The sequence below is a fragment of the Rattus rattus genome, chromosome 7 (genome assembly GCF_011064425.1).
Source record: "Rattus rattus isolate New Zealand chromosome 7, Rrattus_CSIRO_v1, whole genome shotgun sequence".
Lineage (NCBI taxonomy): Eukaryota > Metazoa > Chordata > Mammalia > Rodentia > Muridae > Rattus > Rattus rattus.
The window spans coordinates 80568402-80587511 of record NC_046160.1 but is presented as its reverse complement, the minus strand read 5'-3'; the positions used below and the strand labels follow the sequence as shown (position 1 = coordinate 80587511).

Below are 19110 nucleotides of genomic sequence, written 5' to 3'. Positions count from 1 at the left end.
TGCTTCCCCTAGCTTGCTCAGCTTCTCTCTAATAGAACCCAAGACTACCAGCACAGGGGCAGTGCCACCCACAATGGGCTGTGCTATCCCGCCTTGATCACTAGTTGAGAAAATACCTTAGAGCGGGGTCTCACAGAAGCATTTCCTCAATGGAGGCTCCTTTCTCTGGGATAATTTCAGCTTGTGTCAAGTTGACACACAAAATCAGCTAGTACAATGTATCCTCATTATATGTTAGAGCATCATTTGGGTATATTCCCAGGAGTAATATAACTGGGTCCTTAGATAGTCCAATGTCCAATTTTCTGAGGAAACTCAAGACTGATTTCCAGAGCGGTTTTACCAGCTTGGAATCCCACCAACAATAGAGGAGTATTCCTCTTTCTCCACATTCTTGCCAGCATCTGGTGTTACCTGAGTTTTTGATCTTAGCTATTTTGACTGGTGTGAATTCATTCTGGCATTTTTCTGAGAACTAAGCATGTGGAACATTTCATTAGGCACTTCTCAGCCATTTGATATTCCTCATCTGAGAATTCTTTGTTTAGCTCTGTACCCCAATTTTAATAGGGTTACTTGATTCTCTGGAGTCTAACTTCTTGAGTTGTTTGTATATATTGAATATTAGCCCTCTATCGGATGTAAGATAGGTAAATACTTTTCCAATCTGTTGGTTGCCAATTTATTCTAATATCAGTGTTTTTTGCCTTACAGAAGGTTTGCAAATTTATGAGGTCCCATTTGTCAATTCCTGATCTTACAGCATAAGCCATTGGTGCTCTGTTCAGGAAAAATTTCCCAGTGCCCATGTGTTTGAGACTCTTCCCTACTTTTTCTTCTATTAGTTTCAGTGTATCTGGTTTGATGTGGAGGTCCTTGATTCACTTGTACAGGGAGATAAGAAAGGATCAATTTGAATTCTTCTAGAAGCTGACCTTCAGTTGAACCAGCACCATTTGTTTAAAATGCTGTCTTTTTTTCCACTGGATGGTTTTAGCTCCTTTGTCAAAGATCAAGTGACCACAGGTGTGTGGGTTCATTTCTGGGTCTTCAGTTCTATTCCATTGATCTACCTGCCTGTCTCTGTACCAATACCATACAGTTTTTATCATTATTTCTCTGTAATACAGCTGGAGGTTAGAGTTGGTGATTCCCCCAGTAGTTTTTTTTTATTGTTGAGGATAATGTTTGCTATCCTGGGTTTTTTGTAATTCTAAATGAATTTGCATATTGCTCTTTCAAACTCTATGAAGAATTGAGTTGGAATGTTGATGGATTGCTTTTGGCAAAATGGCCATTTTTTTGCTATATTAATCCTGCCACTCCATGAGTATTGGGGGTCTTTCCATCTTCTGGGATCTTCCTTCATTTCTTTCTTCAGAACCTTGAAGTTCTTGTCATACAGATCTTTCATTTGCTTGGTTAGAGTGACACCAAAGTATTTTGTTATTTGTAACTATTGTGAAGGGTGTCATTTCCCTAATTTCTTTCTTAGCCTTTTTATCCTTTGAGCAAATGTAGGCTGCTATTTGTTTGAGTTAATTTTATACCCAGCCACTTTACTGAAGTTGTTTATCAGGTTTAGGAATTCTCTGATGGATTTTTTGGGGTCACTTAAATATACTACCATATCATTTACAAATAGTAATATTTTTACTCCCACCTTTCCAATTTGTATTCCTTTGACCTCCTTTTCTTGTCTAATTTCTTTGTCTCAGATTTTGAGTACTTTATTGAATTGGTAGGTACAGAGTGGGCAGTCTTGTATAGTCCCTGGATTTAGTGGGATTATTTCAAGTTTCTCTCCATTTAGTTTGATGTTGGCTACTGGTTTGCTGTATATGGCTTTTACTATGGTTAATTATGGGCCTTGAATTCTTGATCTTTTCAAGCCTTTAACATGAAGGCATGTAGAATTTTGTCAAATACTTTCTCAGCATCTAATAATCGTGTGTTTTTTTTCCTTTGAGTTTGTTTACATAGTGGGTTACATTGATGGATTTCCATATATTGAACCATCCTGCATCCCTGCAATGAAGCCTACTTGATCATAATGATGATCGTTTTGAGGTATTCTTGGATTTGGTTTGTGAGAATTTTATTGAGTATTTTCGCATCAATAATCATAAGGGAAATTAGTCTGAAGTTCTCTTTCTTTGATGGATCTTTGTGTGGTTTAGGTATAAGCATAATTGTGGCTTCATAGAAAGATTTTGGTAGTGCTCCTTCTGGTTCTATTTTGTGGAATAGTTTGAAGAGTATTAGGTCATCTTTGAAGGTCTGATAGAATGCTGCACTAAACTCATCTAGTCCTGGGCTTTTTTTTTTTTTTTTTTTTTTTTTTGGTTGTGAGACTTTTAGTGACTGCTTCTTTGTTGAGTATACATTTTTGTAGTAGGATCTGATAATTCTTTGAATTTCCTCAGTTTCTGTTGTCTCCCTTTTCATTTCTGATTTTGTTAACATAGCATAGCTTTAACAATATGTCTAGATCAGAGATTGTATAGATTAACAATATCTGTTATTTTAAGAATAAATGGATAAATAAAGTTGAAAAAATTTCTGTGTATACATATATTTACCACGTATTTGTTATCTATTCATCTGTTGAAACACATTTATACTGTTTCTATTTCCTGACTATTTCAAATTCAGTGGTAGTGAACATTGCTAAGAAAATGTCTGCGAGCATGATCTTGAGTCTTTTGAGCATATGTCAATGAGTATAGTATGTAGGAGATTTATTTTTAGTTTCTGGAGAATTGCCCACACTCACTTCAGGAGGGTCTGCAACAATTTCCTCCATACCTAAATAAAGGAGTATTTCTCTTTCTTTACAAAGTCACCACTGTTGTTGTCAGGAGACTTGTTGATCTTAGTCTTTCTAACTAGAGTGAGATAAAATCCCAAACTTGTACTAATTTGCATTGCACATGCACACACACACACACACACACACACACACACACACACAAACACAAAGACAGAGAGAGTTGCACACACATGCCCACACGTATGTATGTATGTGTGTATGTATGTATGTATGTATATGTGTATATATGTGGGTATGTATCTAGCTATCTATTTATATCTATTTATATACAATAATAGAGAAAATAGGCTATGAACTTAAGAGTAAGGAGAACTTGGAGAGGGATGTCATTGGGAGGGGGAGAAGGGAGAAAGGAGGGTAACGTGATTTTACTTTTAAATATAAAGAATTTATAAAGATGTATAAAGAATAATCACAAATAAACAAGTAAATTAAAAAAGAACAAAATAGTTTAGGAGTTTCAACAACTATTAAAAATGTGTCAGTGTTTTGTGATTAAAAATTGTTTCTCAATTCTCTGTATTTTGATTGCCTCTCTCTCCTGTTTTCCATCCATTCTCTCCCCGGTCTCTCATACATACTTCTCCATCTTTCTTTAACCATATATAGTACTAAAACAATTTTGTCCAAAGAAATCATGTATATCAGCAACATATTCATTTTCAAATGAATAAAAACCTAGGTCATTTCTTTAACTTTTTAATTCAGAGATTTTTTTATTTTGAAACATTTAGTTTTCTGCATTAGCTTTAATGTGATGTTGAAATGTTTTCAAAAATTGCTGTATAGCAACTAGAAATTTAGTGCATGCTATGCTAAAGACAGCAATATATTTTCTTAAATAAAACACGAATCTCTACCTAAAAGCAAAATTATTATTTATTTAAATTTTAAATAGTCTTTATTTTTAAACGTAGATATTAAAATTTAAAGGAAAACAAAATGCTGGATATTTCACTAGAACAATCATGATCATTACAGTTTGTTCTGTTAAGATAACCAGTAAACTGCTTGGTTATGAATTGTACATTTACTTTCTGAATTTCTCCATGCATACACAAAGATTTGAAAATATATTCATTATTTCTTTTAGTTTAGTGATCTCTAGGTAACACTGTTTTTTCATTTACAGTGTAGAATAAGCATGATTATACTTATCCTGCTATTTTATATATGACAAACTTTTTAAAGACAGCTTAATTCCATTACATTATGAACTTGGTGTATTGTGTGTGGAAGTAATATTAATAAGAGTAGCATTATATGGCTTCAAGCTTGAGAACTCCTATTTCAGCTTTTCCATGTTCAGCATATATATCCATTTCCATATTTGAGCAGAGTATTTCAACTGGTTGTTTCTAAACCTTAAATGATTTTAAAAGATACATAGACGGGAAAGGCAAGGAGAAAATCAGAAACAAGAAGTTTTCATTTTCTATTTTGTAACACTATACAGTATCAGCATGTGGTTTTGTTCAGGTTTTATATATGAAAACACACAAAATTTAAGTTGAATACCAGTAGTAATTGCCAGCAAACACAAAATCTGTTGCGCACAGCTGTGTTTAAAAGAATGGTATTGTTTATAATGGATGGTTTTAGATATTCAAATTGTTTTGACAGTTTAATAGGATTGCACTTCTTGAAAAAGTTTACACATTTTTGAAAATAATTATTGATGTAAAGTGAATTCCAGTTTTCAAAATAGCAAATCATTTGTAGGCTTATTAAAGCAATGCCATTAAATGAAAAAAAAAAACTCTTTTAAAACCCAGGTGTATAAAATTATACATAATCTCAATAAGCCATTATGGTAATATGCCTGCATTATCTAAACCATCAAGAAATTTCTAAATAAAATAATGAGGCTTGTCCAAAATGAAATGAGTCTATTTCTTTTAAATACATAAAAAAGTACTTACCAAAGTTCAGAGATGCATGAGAAAAATGAAATGCACAGTAGACACAGAAACTGAATCATGTTTCTGCTGTGTTTTGCCTCCAACCTGATTAGACTATTGATACATTTCATGCAGCTGAATCGAAGTGATGTGCACTCTACAGTGATGGCCTTGGTGCTTGCAATTTTGGAACTCAATTGGGTACATATATTTTAATGTCCCACTAACATGATGGGAAGTGGGCACGGCGGCTCTGAAAGGCATCTCTTCGGATGACGAGCTGCTGTGTGATGGTCTATGGAAAACCAACCTAAAGTAACAATCTTTGTTGATGCTTGCTCAGATCAGGTGGACCAAAACAGCAGGAAGCGCCTCTGACAGATTCCAAGACTCGAGTGTCTTCAATGAGACTTTGAGGATTACAAGCATTCAGAGACACCAAGGAGGCCGATATTACTGTAAAGCAGAGAATGGCTTGGGGTCCCCAGCAATAAAGTCGATCCGAGTGGATGTGTACTGTAAGTAAACTTCAGCCATCTATTGTTCCAATTAACTTATTTCTATGCTTAACTATGGTTTTCTGAAAACAAGGATATAGATTGTTCATTTAGTTGTGACTGAAAATTTTATTGGAGAGTGGTGGTGCTTTAAGGAATGTCGTTTTTATTGCGTTTCTGTGTATGGATGGATATATAGAGAGGTCAGACGTCAACCTCAGGAATTTTTGTCTGTGTTCACACTTCATGTGTGTGCTGCCACACCTGACATTTTTCTCATGGGTTTTAAGGACCCAAATCGGGTCTTAAGCTTGTGCAGGAAACCATTTCTCAACTGAGCTGCTTCCTAACTTGCTCTAAGACATTTTGAAAGTTCACTTCACAGTTTCATAATTTATAACTTGATACATATTTAGGATGGGGTTAGTAGTATCACATTAATAAGATGATAAATATTATCAGTAACACCAGTAGTCTTTTTGTCTTTGGAGTATATACACATAGACGTGTACTTTTTACATGTACACGTAACTACATACATGTATCTCTATATCTTAATTTTGTTATAAAGAAAGAATCTTGCCATAATGTAATCTCACTTGTTTGTTCACTTTTCCTGTGCACAAGGTCAACCACTCTCATTTTTATGCCAATTTTTTAAGCGAGCACAGTTATTTGCATCCTTGCATGACGTGACCAACACTGACCCTCAATGTACTGTGCCTTCTGACATGTTTCCTTCTGTCGCATTCCATCCTTACAACTTACTGAGAGCCTTCTGCTCTCTTTTTTGCCCAACAGAGAACCGAAGTGCCTGCATTCAGTTTTACTCAGCTTCATCTGGCACTCCTGTTGTTTTCACAAGGAACCGCACTTATTTTAACGTCTCTAATATTAGAATGCATTTTTCTCCCCTTAGAGTAACTCAGACATAATAACAATTGAGGAGTTCCTGTTTTCCAGCCTGCTTTTCCCCCCTTTCCTGTTCTTTCAACAGTGCAGGTGTTACATAGTTAGGGTGAGGCTAGAAATTATCAATGGTCTATTCACGGAGCCTATCCCGGGCTCATTTATTTATGGAGACAATAGGAAAGGAAGTAGTGACAGCAGCATCCGTGATTCATCTTCCACAGATAAATGCTCATTGCCCTCTTGTTTATGACATAAGCCTGGGTTCCGTTCTGTCAGGATCTCCTAACACCAAGACAGCCACTGACATGATCCTGGCAGTCTCAACCCATGTGGCACACTTTTCTTCTGTATAGCCCGATCTGTGATGCCTGCATATTTTCCATCCAAGGTCAAGCACCAAACCTCCACATATGTTCTGTGAAGTTTGAGTATAATTGTAAATTAAACTAAATTTGACTTAAATGAATTTGATACTCTGTGATTTACTTATTGTATACCATTTAACTAAATATTCTTATTCCCTGACATTATAGGTCATAAATGTTACATACAAATCTCTAGTTTCTTGAATACAATGCAAAGATCTAAAATGTTCTAGAAGTGAATACATGGCTCTCTTTGATTTGCCTTGCTTTGTTTTGGTAATGGTTGGCAGCTTTATGTAAACTAGGTTGGTAGCAAAATGTGACTGGAAACTCCTTTAATAGGTAATTTTAATTTTTAATGTTCCCTTCGTCTACTTTATATTGTAGAGACAAACACATCTTGTGCATGGATTTTTTTGATTAGCATATTGCCATCAGTACTGAAGGTACTGGATTTTTCTAAATGAAATCCTAAAACTTCTCATGCACAGAAGCAACTAGTTTGAATAAGAGTTTCTGACTACACTGCTAATATATGTACTTGATGACAATAAAATATGTACCTTGCAGACTTAAAAACTCATAAACAAAGAAAGAAATAATCTTTGAGGAATTTTAAAAGGCCTTTTTTTCTATGACCAGGCTTTTCAGGGCCATCCTGTGTTACTATTTTGTACCTTGGTCCTCAGCCTAGTAGTTGAAACTGCCTAACTTCCTAGGATAATAGCGCTGTCCTTTCCGTCTCCAGTTTATTAAATGCATATCAACCTCATGTAGCCACGTTACCGTCTTCCTTTAGACTTTCCTTTGGGGATTTTAGATGTAATTTGAGCTTCATATACATCTGTTCTACATGATATGGATGAAATATTACTAAGTATGTGCCATACTTAGGTTTTACTATTTCCCGTGCCTTTCTGATAGAGAATCAATGAGATAGTCATCTAAATTTGAGAAAATAGCATTAAACTTTGGATTCTGTGAACAATTGTAGCATCGCACTGGGAAGAATTCCCCAGGTAATACGCTCACGATAAGTTCATAGTGTAGGAATCTGGTATTGTTTGCTCTAATCATGCCTATTCATAAGGCTCGGAATAAATTCTCATTTATAGCATATTTAAAGAGTTTTGAATGATAAAAATATATCTCTGTAAAGATAACTAACCAGATTGAAAATTCTGTTCTCAAAACACAACTCTCGGGAAGAAGCAGAGTATTTAGGTTCATATGTTTCCATTTCCTACATGAATCTTTTTAATTTATAACTCACTCCATCGCTAACTAACACATAACTTAGCAATGATGTGGAAACTCTCCACACTGTAACAGAGCTGAACAATTTAACTGAGCAATGGTACTTGCGTCTGGTTGGTTGGCTCTTTTTTTTTTTTTACTACTTTTGATAACATCCTCGTGTCCCTGTGTATAGCAGAGTAGACTGTTCCCCTTAGAGCAACAAACAAGCAAAAATCCAGAGTATAGTGACAGTCTTCTGTAGAAATATCTCTTACACTGCACCATTTGCTGGACATCTCAGCAAAGTTAATAATATGCCTTGACATCACTTAAGATTTAGCATGCTACCTACAGTGCACTCAGCCTCCATGGGTTTAACCAGCCCCTAAGACAGAAGTACTCTAATACCTTTAATTTCCTCTAGGTGAAGGTTTGAATGTGAATGGCCAAAAGAGACTCAAATATTTGAATGCTATGTCCTTAGCTGTGAAATTGTAGAAAGGATTAGGGGGTGTGGCCTTAGAAGAACTGTGTCACTGGGGATGGTCTTTGAGGTTTCAAAAGCATACCCAAGGCTTACTCTCTCATTCTCTGTTTCCAAGTTATAAGGATAGGATATAGCCTCTCAAATACTGCCCTAGTGCCAGGCCTTCCTGCTTGCTGACTTGCTTTTGCCAGGATGGTCATGGATAGCCCTCTAAAAGTGGGAGCAACCCCTAATTCGTAACTAAATGCTTTCTCTTATAAGTTGTCTTTGTCACTATATCTCCTAACACCAGTAAAAAAGTAACTACAACACCATATAGTTTTTACAACCTAAATTATTGTATAGCTTTAATCTTAAATTATGTAGTCTTTTATCCCCTGACCCAGAGTAATATACGTGTGTTTTGGTAATCCTTTGCTGAAAGTAGCCAAAAGGTTGACAGCAACCTTATATAATAATAAATATCCACCATAAACATGAGCAAAATGGATATATCTTGATAATGTCTGCTTGCAGTGCGGTTTACTACTTTGGGTTATTTCAGGTCAGTAAGGTGATTTCTTCCCTTGTAAAACTCTGTTAAAAATGTTTAGAAGGAATGCCTTATCTCTTCCACCAGGCCATGGTTTCTGTGTTGCTCAATAAATGCAGAATGGAGCTCTTTGTTAGGAACAGGAAAGACATAGACAATGTGTCTCAGACAGAGGACAGGCAGACTGTCAGACACCAAAGAGACATACATAACCCAAAGGCTACAGACAAGCTGAAGTTACAAGCAGAGAAGTAGAGAAGTCAAATTTAGACTTGATCTTGGTCAAATTAATCCCAGAGGATGTGCTATGTTTACATCCTCAATGCAAGGTGAGCACATTCTGGTCTCTGTGAGGTTATCTTTAATATGGTCACTGACACAAGAAAAACACAGCCTGGAACAAGATAGTCATGGGACCCATTCAGAGTGCCCTGCATACTCCAGTGCAAACAGCTTCCCTAAGTTTTCAGATAACACTGTTAGCTTCACACAAAGCCCTCAGTAACAAGCATCTGGGGTACAGGATTCGTATTCAAATCGTAGCAAGTAGCTTACATGATGCTTAGAAAAGATTATTCACTTCTCATTATAAGCTTAAAAAGTAGTAATCATAGTACATGCAAAATAAACTATAGGAAATGTGCACGATGTCAACAGAAGGTTCTAACAAGCTGTATGGGAAAAAAAGCGAAATCAAAATATGCTGCAAGGTTCAACAGCGAAAAGTACTTGCATAAATACGACAACAGCAGCACCTGATCTAACAAAGTGTGATGTAAATATGTAGGGAGTAGGAGAGAATTAGTGTATGGGAGCAAAGTGATTCTTTTCCAGGGAATGGAATTTAAAACCCAATGTGAATGGAGAAAAATATAATTATAAAGACAGTGGAGAACATTGCAGCAAAATCAAATGTGAATAGGATGTGTTAAGATAGGACATGTGTTAGTTAGTAAGCATGTAAAATCCCCAGTCAGTTCTTTCATATACAGTAATTTAGACGTGAAACTGAATTCTAGATTTTTTTTAAAGCTAAACTTTAGCATCTATATTAAACCTTGTAGATCCTTGGTACTCAACCTGCAATTCCAAACTAGTTTATCCCAAATCTTCTTCAGACCAACTTCTGTAAACTAAAGAGGAAGTTTCTTCTTACACTTTTAATAATTGGTTAGAATTGTGGGTATTTGCTACTTAAAAAAATAAAATGTTGACCTCTCAGGTATGTTATCAGTAACACAGAGACAGCAGCTTTGGAAGTGTCTGCACCACATTCTTATAATTAATAATTTCCCTAACTTTTAAAAATAAACTCTTTCAGAATCATCTTAGTACTATTTGTTTATGTAATGTTTATGATGAAATACTTTTAATATTTGAAATATTATATTTGAAGTATTTTGATATTATATTATATATGATAATATATAATATTATACAACTGATTAGATTCTTTAAGCCTAAAATGGAATGTCTTAATTATTCTGCATTTACAGTGACTTTCATCAGCTTTAAGAGACAAAAAGTATATGAATTTATTTAAACTGTTCGTAACAGCTAAGGAACGCTCATACATTGAATAGTGAGCCACTGTAACAGAAAATGTATTTCCAAGAGGAAAAGGTTAGTGTGACTTCTTAGCATGAAAGAAGTCGTGTAAGAGCAGCTGCTTCCAGACATTTCTGCAAGTTTTCAAACAGTTTGAATTCTGAAATCTCTTCTCACTGGGTGTTTATGGAGCACACAGACTTGCACAATAGAGACATTGCTTTTATTAAGAGGAGAGGGAAGTTCTGTTTCCTAACCAAGATCATGAAGGTAAGGTCTTCCTAAAGAGAAAGTGGAGGCCAGTTTCATTCAGGGTTTTTAAAAAATAAGCAATTTTGAATGCTCAGGGTTTCTTGGCTGAGTTATAAAAATACTGTTTTTAAGGAGCACACACTTTGGTTGCCCCATCTTGACCTCATAAAAATTTAGGGGAATGATAGCATATGAAAGCATGAAGCTGCTATTTCCATCTGAAATCTTATTAACAGTGTCTTTATGCCCCAGAAGACCCTTGTCTACAGGCATCCATGAAAGTATGGTAGGCTTCATATAACCAACATATAGATAAAATATCAGTCTTCACACTTCCTGACCTAACAAATGTCAAAATACATTTTAAAAAAGGATTAAGTAAGTAAAAGAGGTCAAACACATTATTTAACAGATGAAATTTTTGATTAGAGACATAAAATAGAGAATTACAGAACATCATCCAGGGGAATACTGATTATGATATTGAGTTGCAGGACGAGTGAGACATTAATTTGAAAGACAGGATATTAAGTTGTGTTGATCTATTACCGAGAATGCCTTATACCTAATGAATATGCTGGACATTGTAGAATAAGGAATTATAGCATTATGGCTGCAGACTTCCTGATACCTAGCATTCTCTCTATTTCCGTGTTGCTTTATTTGTTATAAAAAAGCAATTGTCACTCATGATTCCTCCACATTCCGTGTGGGGAAGGAAGGGACTCAGTCCACACAGGACCTGAGCTTCTGGACTTTCATGCTCTCACCCCTAAATATGTTTGTCACTTGACGAATCTTGAGGCTATTTGAACAGTATTCTAAGAATGTGATCATCTAATTCCTTTACTTATTTTCAGCCATGACTGTGTGCTCACAGGGTAATAGAGGTCATACAACCTGAAAGGTTAGGCTTTGATTAAAACGTATTCTTACTTCAAAAAGAAATTGGATTTGGAAGCATTAGCTTAATAAGTTTTCATGTGTGCAGACACTGTTCACACGTGAGACAAATCTTTCCCCAATATTCATTAAACATTTGCAAGCATTCTCATTTCAATAATATCTCCTTCGCCCTCATTCCACTTAGATAGGTGGTCACATTTCGTTGCATTTACAACAAGGCTTCTCTTTTTAGTCTATGAGGTATATTATTTATTGCGTTTACACCCAAGAAATTAGTTGAAGAGTTGCAGGCAATCTATCAGTTTATTCATGAGGTATAATTAAAAACGGTACAAACAATTTACCTATGTTAGAGTTATAAACTATACAATTAAAACAATGACAATGAATTGCTGTTAGTTTTAATTTTATGAGGGTTTCAACATGACTTTTGAACAGAAAACCTTAGAAAAAAGATAGAATAACTGATGAGAATTCTGAAAGCATCCCATTGTCAAGAGGAGCATGATTCCCAGATCGAGCCCATCAAGCTTCTGTTTCTCTTCCACTACCCACCTTTCCCAAATAGTAACCCTTTGCTTACAAAGTCTGAAGAATGTTTGATATGGTAACTACAGTATCCATTCAATGGATAGATCTTGTTCTAATCACCCTATTAATAATAGTCAAGACAGGATTTTTCAATTCAAAGTATGTTATAATGAAAAGAAAAGGTTCTTGTCAATGTTATTTACTGGTCATTTCTGCACTAACATACTATCTCGATAGCAGTCTAAGTCTCAACAAAAGACCTTAGAAATAGACAAACTTGCAAACACATAACAATTTCAATGTGGGTTTTCTAAGTGCCATACTCTGCTCTTGCTGAGCTTAATTTGCAATGAGAGAGTCCCAGATTATCATCAACCATCAACCACCTTGAGCTGTGAGTTCATAGTTTCACAATCAAATTGAATAAGGAAGGGAATATTGATTTATTAGAAGAAAGTGAGAACTCCTAGTAGTGAGAGGGCGCCACGGAAGAGCTAGCCCCACACTCCAGGTGATTTTTGTGGATCTTATGGAGAGCAGTAAGTGGAGAGTGGAATCATCTATATTGAAAGTGGTCATTTGATGTTCCTGACTGAACTAGTGAGGAGTCCACACCCTATACATCCTCATGAGCTAATCATGAGAGTTACCCTCTTTGTAGGAGAGATTGTGTGTTCTATGTGACCAGCTCGTGATCCAGCCTAGACTTGCCCTTGTTTTGTGAGGGGAGCTTTCTCCTGTCTCACTCTCAAACATTTCTCTTGCTTCTTAAACTAAAGACATGGAGGTAGAGTTACTTTTGGATCAGATGAGGCCTCTCTTAATGAAGCTGATTACATTCAATTCATTATAAATCAAAAAAGTAGGCTCTTGAGAAGTATTAACAGAACGGGAACTTGACTGTTTCCAGAATCCCACAGATACACAGAATGGCAGCCAGCTTTTCTCTCGGGAACTCTGCACCTGACCTCTCTGACTTCATGCTCTCTGCTGACTCAACCACATTCTGAAAATCTCAGATATTGTAAGATCTACTTTGACCTGAAGCACTGGAAGCCACATCCAATTAGAATCTCTCTCTCTCTCTCTATTGCCAATGTTATTGAAGACTTGCTGTGCTTACTTAGTCTATTAGAAGCTTTGCTGAGAAAGAAAACCAAATTGCAAGGTCGTTCCCCTGAAGGAAGTTTATAATGAGCTAAAAATTTGAAAAATGTACACATAAAATACTTAGTTTAGTGAGTGTAGAACAGTAGTTTGCATATTGAAATTACTAACCAGGAAATTATATAAAAGATGACATTAATTCCTACTAAGTATATTAAAGGACACAAGGAAGTGAACAATTTTATTATGTGTTTATTTTCTATTTTATTATGTGGATAAGATCTAACGAATACTGAGCAACTGTGTTAGGTGAAAGTTTGTAATGTTTCCACACAGATGGATGGTTATCATCTCTTATTTCTGTTTATTTTTGTTCTTCTGGCTGTTGTTCCTTGTCCATCTTTTCAAAAGGTGTTCCAATTCCTTACTTAATTTTTTAAAATAAATGTTATTTGTAATTTTAAACAGTTCAATCTGATCAGATGAAACTGACCAACAGGCTCTTAAAATCACAGATCACAGCCCACGCGAGATTCTTTAGCTGAAGGTTAAATGGCCAGCAGATGCTTCTGCTGGGTTGGGCAGAGATTCCAGATTGGCATCCAGAGTTCTGGTCTCTAGTCAGTTCCTGAATGCCCTGAATGTAGCTCTGCCCTAAGGGCAAATCTGCTGCTGTCAACTCTGAGTTGCATGCACACTTTACTATATAGAAGTAAAACACAGAAAATATTATATGTAAATGAACTTGCAATGGCAAAATAGTTAAAAAATTTCAAGTACATGTGCTTAATTGTGATTCTTTCACATATTTAAAGATCCAGCAATTTCTTAGCTATACATGAGGTAAAGTAAAAGCAAAATTTAGCATGCATGTTTATTTATTTAATACCAGAAGCTATCCTGAAGCAACTTCTTTGATCCAAAGGATATTATGCTATTCAGTTTGAAATCATTAGGGTCCCAAGCAAATCTGGTAACCTTTGCTTCTACAGTCTGGCCAATACCACTCTCACAAGGGAAATTATGGCTTCCCTTTGAGTTTGTAGTAACCTTAATAAAAGATCTTACAAATATATTCTCCTGTAGTTCCTTACTCTTCAAAGAAATGTGCTTTGCATCTTAATTTTTAACTCAATCAACTTAATATTATTGTAGGTAGTCTGGCCTTTACGCATGGGCTTGCTGCTGTCTCCCATCCTGACCCTGCTGTGTAAATTAGCCTTCTTGCTATATGTTTCTAAATGAACATTTGAGAATTTGTCTTCATCCCTCTTTAGGCATATGGCTTCTCTTTTGTGACATTTCCATTCAAAGAAATAGCTATTGTTTTCAAAGTTAAAAATCTATTTCCCCCATACCCTGCATAACAATGATATATAAACATCTTAGTTTTTCATGTCAGGAAAGAGTCAAATAAATCAGCAAACTAGTTGATTTTTTTTCTCAAGTAGAGATGGTTGAGTAACATTTTGTCAATGAGATAATCTAATCAAAGTATCTGTCTATGTGTTACTAGCTTTATGGTACCATGCAAATTGCAAAACTCCTTAATAGAGGGTAGTAAAATCATCTAATCTATGTATTTGTATTATCTAATCAACCACATTAATAAATGTTATGCATGTGTTTGCTTCAAAAACTGATAGTGTTTTCTACTCTAATTTTTGTAAATACCAAAATGTTCATAGTGATATGGATTTGTGGTTGTGACTCTATCATAATAAAAGTTATCTTAAAGAAAATGTGAAGAACAGATGTAAAACACAGTGCTTTTATTTTTTATGTTTAACTGCAAAGTACTCCACCATATGTACCACTGTTTATACTATAGCAATTTTACCAGTAGAACTAAACCATTTCTGTGGTGGTTTCAATAGAAATGGCCCTTATGGTCTCATATATTTGATTGCTTAATTATTAGGGGATGGCACTACTTGACGAGCACTTGATGTTGTCTTTTTGGAGGAAGTGTGTCACTAAGGGGTGGCTTTGAGGTTTCAAATGATCAAATTATGGACAGTGTCTTCTGCCTTTAGATCTACATGTAGAACTCCCACCTAACACATCTGCTTGCATGCCATGAATGTTCCCCATCATGAAAACAATGGACTAACCCTCTGAAACAGTAAGTCCCAACTAAATGCTCTCTCTTATAAGACTTGCCATGGTCATGTTGTTTCCTCACAGCAAATAAACCTCAACAAAGTCAATGCCTCCTAGTGTTTAATATATGGCAAAAGTTACATCAAATAGATCGCATAAGGCCCTTCACATAGATCATTCCATGAGCACGGATAGTAGGTGATCAAATTGAGAAGCAAAGATGAATCTTATGGGACAGAACTAATATTTGATGGGATTGGAAATGTGGCAGGAATAGAAAAAGAATTTGAGACCCAGAGAGAAAACCAGCTTTTTATTGCCTCAGATTAAGTTGTTAAGAAGAATGGGTAATGTGTGACAGCAGAGGCTTTAACATTCAATTATATCATTGAGCTTTGCTGCATATGAAGCAACTGAAAGGGTATTTGCTGACAATGGAAGCAGGGATTGTGTAATGGGTTTGAAGAGGGTCCTTTAGAGTTGGACCTTACCCTGAGACACAGAAATCATATTCTCCTGGAGAAGGAAGAGTTTGTCAAACAAAATTAAAGATTCGGTAAACTTATTAAAGAGAAATACAAAGCAAGAATACATGAAAAATGCAATGAAAAGAAAGATACTGAACTCTGGGATCTTAAGGTCCAGGTGGAATCTTTAGAGAATTGCAAGTATAGACAGAGCTGAAAGTTCTGTCTCGAAGTAGTAATGAGAGAACAAAGATCTGGTTAAGACAGATTCCTCATTGATGAATTGAAATCCCACAACTTGGTAGTAAGAATCATGTCTACAAACTAGGATAAAAATGTATCAATAAAAGTTGAGAATATGAGCAAGTATTAGATGATGTAATAGACAACAGAGAAAATGATGGAAAGGTATTAAAGGCCAAGATAGTATTAAATTATGACGTTTCAGTAAACCCCAGCCAGCATGTGAAAATATTATACAAATATAATATTTGACTTAACTGTAGACATCAATTTTATTTCTAATTACAATTTATTCTTTTTGTACTTAATTTTTTCTTTTTTTCTTGAGGTGAGACTCAAAGTCTTCTTATGTAGCCAGACTGGCCTTGAACTCTTTACCAAAGAGTATTCCATGTGTAAGTCTCCATACCTAGCTTATAGGGTATTTTTTGTTGTTTTTGTTTGTTTACTTTTATTACAAGAGGTAAAAATACTTCACAAATTCCAGATGCAGGAAAAGATGGTGATTCTTTAAGCTAAGATGGAGTTTATCATTTATATATTTTTACTTTTCCCATTCCTCGATTGTAAATATTATTAAGTATATAGTTACAAGCATTCATGAGAATATACACATATGTCCATAAATCTAGGTGAATAATTTAAGTTGAAAACAATATCAACTAATTAGAAACACTCTGTGGTCTGAATCTACCCTCCAGTCCCTTAGCTTTTGTTTGTTTTCATGAAGTGAGACTCAATCATGTAACCGAGTCAATTATAACCAGCAATGGTTTTTAGGGTACTTTTCGCTCTTCCACTCTGTCAGATCCAACTTTTCCCTGATTGTATCCTAAGACTGCCATGAGATTAAAGAAAAAACATTATATCACTTCCATTTCTGAAACTTCTGTGTTTACTTATAATTCTGCAAAATATTCTGTGAAAATAATTCTTTGGAATTACTTATCATTGCAATGGAAATAATCTCGCACAAGATTGCTCAGGGGTAAAAATTCTAAACTATTCTCATATTCAAATATACCCATGCACATTACAAAAATAAAGAGCCTAGGTCTATGAGAAGCCTCAGAGGGGAGTTAAGAAACAAGCACGGGTTTCCTGTAAAACTTCTAAACCAGTACCTGAGGACTCCACCTCTATGGTCTAATTACCTCTCACAGGCAGTGTTTCCAAAAGTCTCATTGACAGGTTTCTGTATGAATTCTGTGGAAATACATCCCATCTGTAGCAGCAAGCTCTTACCATCATGTGTCATTAAGATCATCATTATAGGTGTTGTAATTATGTTCAGGGTTAAAAAGAAAGAGACCACCACTCCAAATGAAATGTCTGGGGGGAAAGGAAACTTTACTTTTGATCAAGAGTGTGTGTTTTGAAAAGCAAACACACAAGAGACAGAAAGTGGCTTTTGTTTTTATTCTAATTCAGGTAGTAGCTGTGTCATTTCCCCACTACTTGGGGTCGACCTTACAGTTTTATTAGTGAGATACTCTGAAAATAATTACCACACAGGACCTGAAGATGGACTAAGAAAGGGATCACCACTCCATGGAGAAAAGCATGACTGCTCCAGGCTATGAAATTCTTAGAATGTAGCAGTGGACCTTTGTATAAACCAGCAGTTCTCAACCTAAGAATTTCACCCCTTGAGGTTTAATGATATTTTCACAAAGATTACATATCATATATTTATATCACAACACATAGTAGTAGAAAATTACAGTTATGAAGTAGCAAGAAAGAAATTTTATAGTTGGGCTTCACTGCAACATGTATTAAAGGGCCACATCATAAGGAAGGTTGAGAATCACTGGGGCAGTAGGATTAAAACATTCACATAAAAGCCTTAAAAGGTGAGGAACACAAAAAGATTTTTTAATTATTTTATTTATTTACATTCCAATTGTTTCCCCCACCCACAGTTCCTCATCCTATTCCTCCTCCGCCTTGCCACCAAGAGGATAATCCTCCCCCTCACCAGTCCTCCTCCTTCAAGTCTCTCAAGGATTAAGCGAATCTTTTCCCACTGAGCCCAAATCAACCAGTCCTGCTATATTTGTGCCAGGGACCTCGGACCATCCTGTATATGCTCCTGGTTGGCGGCTCAGTCTCTGGAAGATCCCTAGGGTCTGGGTTAGTTAAGACTGCTGGTCTTCCTCTGGGATTGCCGTTCCTTTCAGCTTCTTCAAACCTTCCCCTAATTCAATCCTAGAGGTCCCTGATTTCAGTCCAATTGTTGGCTGTAAGTAACTGTGTCTGTCTTGGTTAGCTGCTGGTAGGGCCTCTCAGAGGACAGCCATAGCAAGTTCTCGTCTGCAAGCACATCACAGCATGGTAGTGTCAGGCCTTGGTGTCCCCCAACCTTCATGAGATGGATCCCAAGTTGGACTGGTCATTTGGAGTGCCTTTCCTACACTCACTTCTCCATTTTTGTCCCTGCAGTCCTTTAGACAGGAATATTTCCAGGTCAGGAAGTTTGACTGTGGTTTAGTTACCTTGTCCCTCCACTTGAGAACCTGTCTATCTACTGGAAGAGGGCTCTGCGAGTTCCCTTTCCCAAATGCTTGGCAATTTGCCTAAGGTCATCCCCAGTGAGTCCTCAGTGTCTCACCTCCTGGATCTCTGGTACTTTGTAGAGGCGATACCTCCCACTACCAGAGGTTCTTTATTTCCATTCACTCTTTTGGCCCTCTGGGATTCTCTTCTGCTCCACCCACCCATATCTGATCCTGTTCTACTTTTCCCTTCCCACTCCCCTCTTCCACCCATCCCCTCCCTCCCTCTCTGCTTCCCATGATTATTTTCTTCACCCTTCTAAGTGGGGTTGAAGCCTCCACCCTTGGGCATTTCTTATTGTTACAGTTCTTATGGTCTGTAGGTTATATCCTAGGTATTCTGTACTTTTTTTTAAACTAATATCCACTTTTTATTGAGCACATGCTATGCATGTCCTTTTGGGTCTGAGTTACCTCACTCAGAATGATGTCTTCCATTTTTTTCCCTGCAAAAATACATGTGTCCTTTTTAGTAGTTGAATATTATTCCATTTTTCTAAATTATCCACATTTTCTATGTCCATTCTTCAATCAAGGGACATCTGGGTGGTTTCCAGCTTATTTATTATAAATAAAACTGCTATGAGCATGATGGAGCATATGTCCCTGTGGTATGGTAGGGCATTTTT

The 19110-nt window shown here is 36.1% G+C and overlaps 1 protein-coding gene across 4 annotated transcripts in view; it reads left to right on the top strand.

Moving 5' to 3' along the window:
- Positions 1 to 19110, top strand: part of Mdga2 (MAM domain containing glycosylphosphatidylinositol anchor 2) — an 802265-nt gene that overhangs the window by 440854 nt on the left and 342301 nt on the right. For all 4 annotated transcript variants that reach the window (XR_004388487.1, XR_004388486.1, XM_032907846.1 and 1 more), the window contains exon 3: positions 5078 to 5252. Coding sequence is in view for 2 of the 4 variants with exons in the window: in XM_032907846.1 (XP_032763737.1) it covers positions 5078 to 5252 (175 nt within the window). In the remaining 2 variants the exon portion in view is untranslated. The remainder of the gene's footprint in view (positions 1 to 5077; positions 5253 to 19110) is intronic.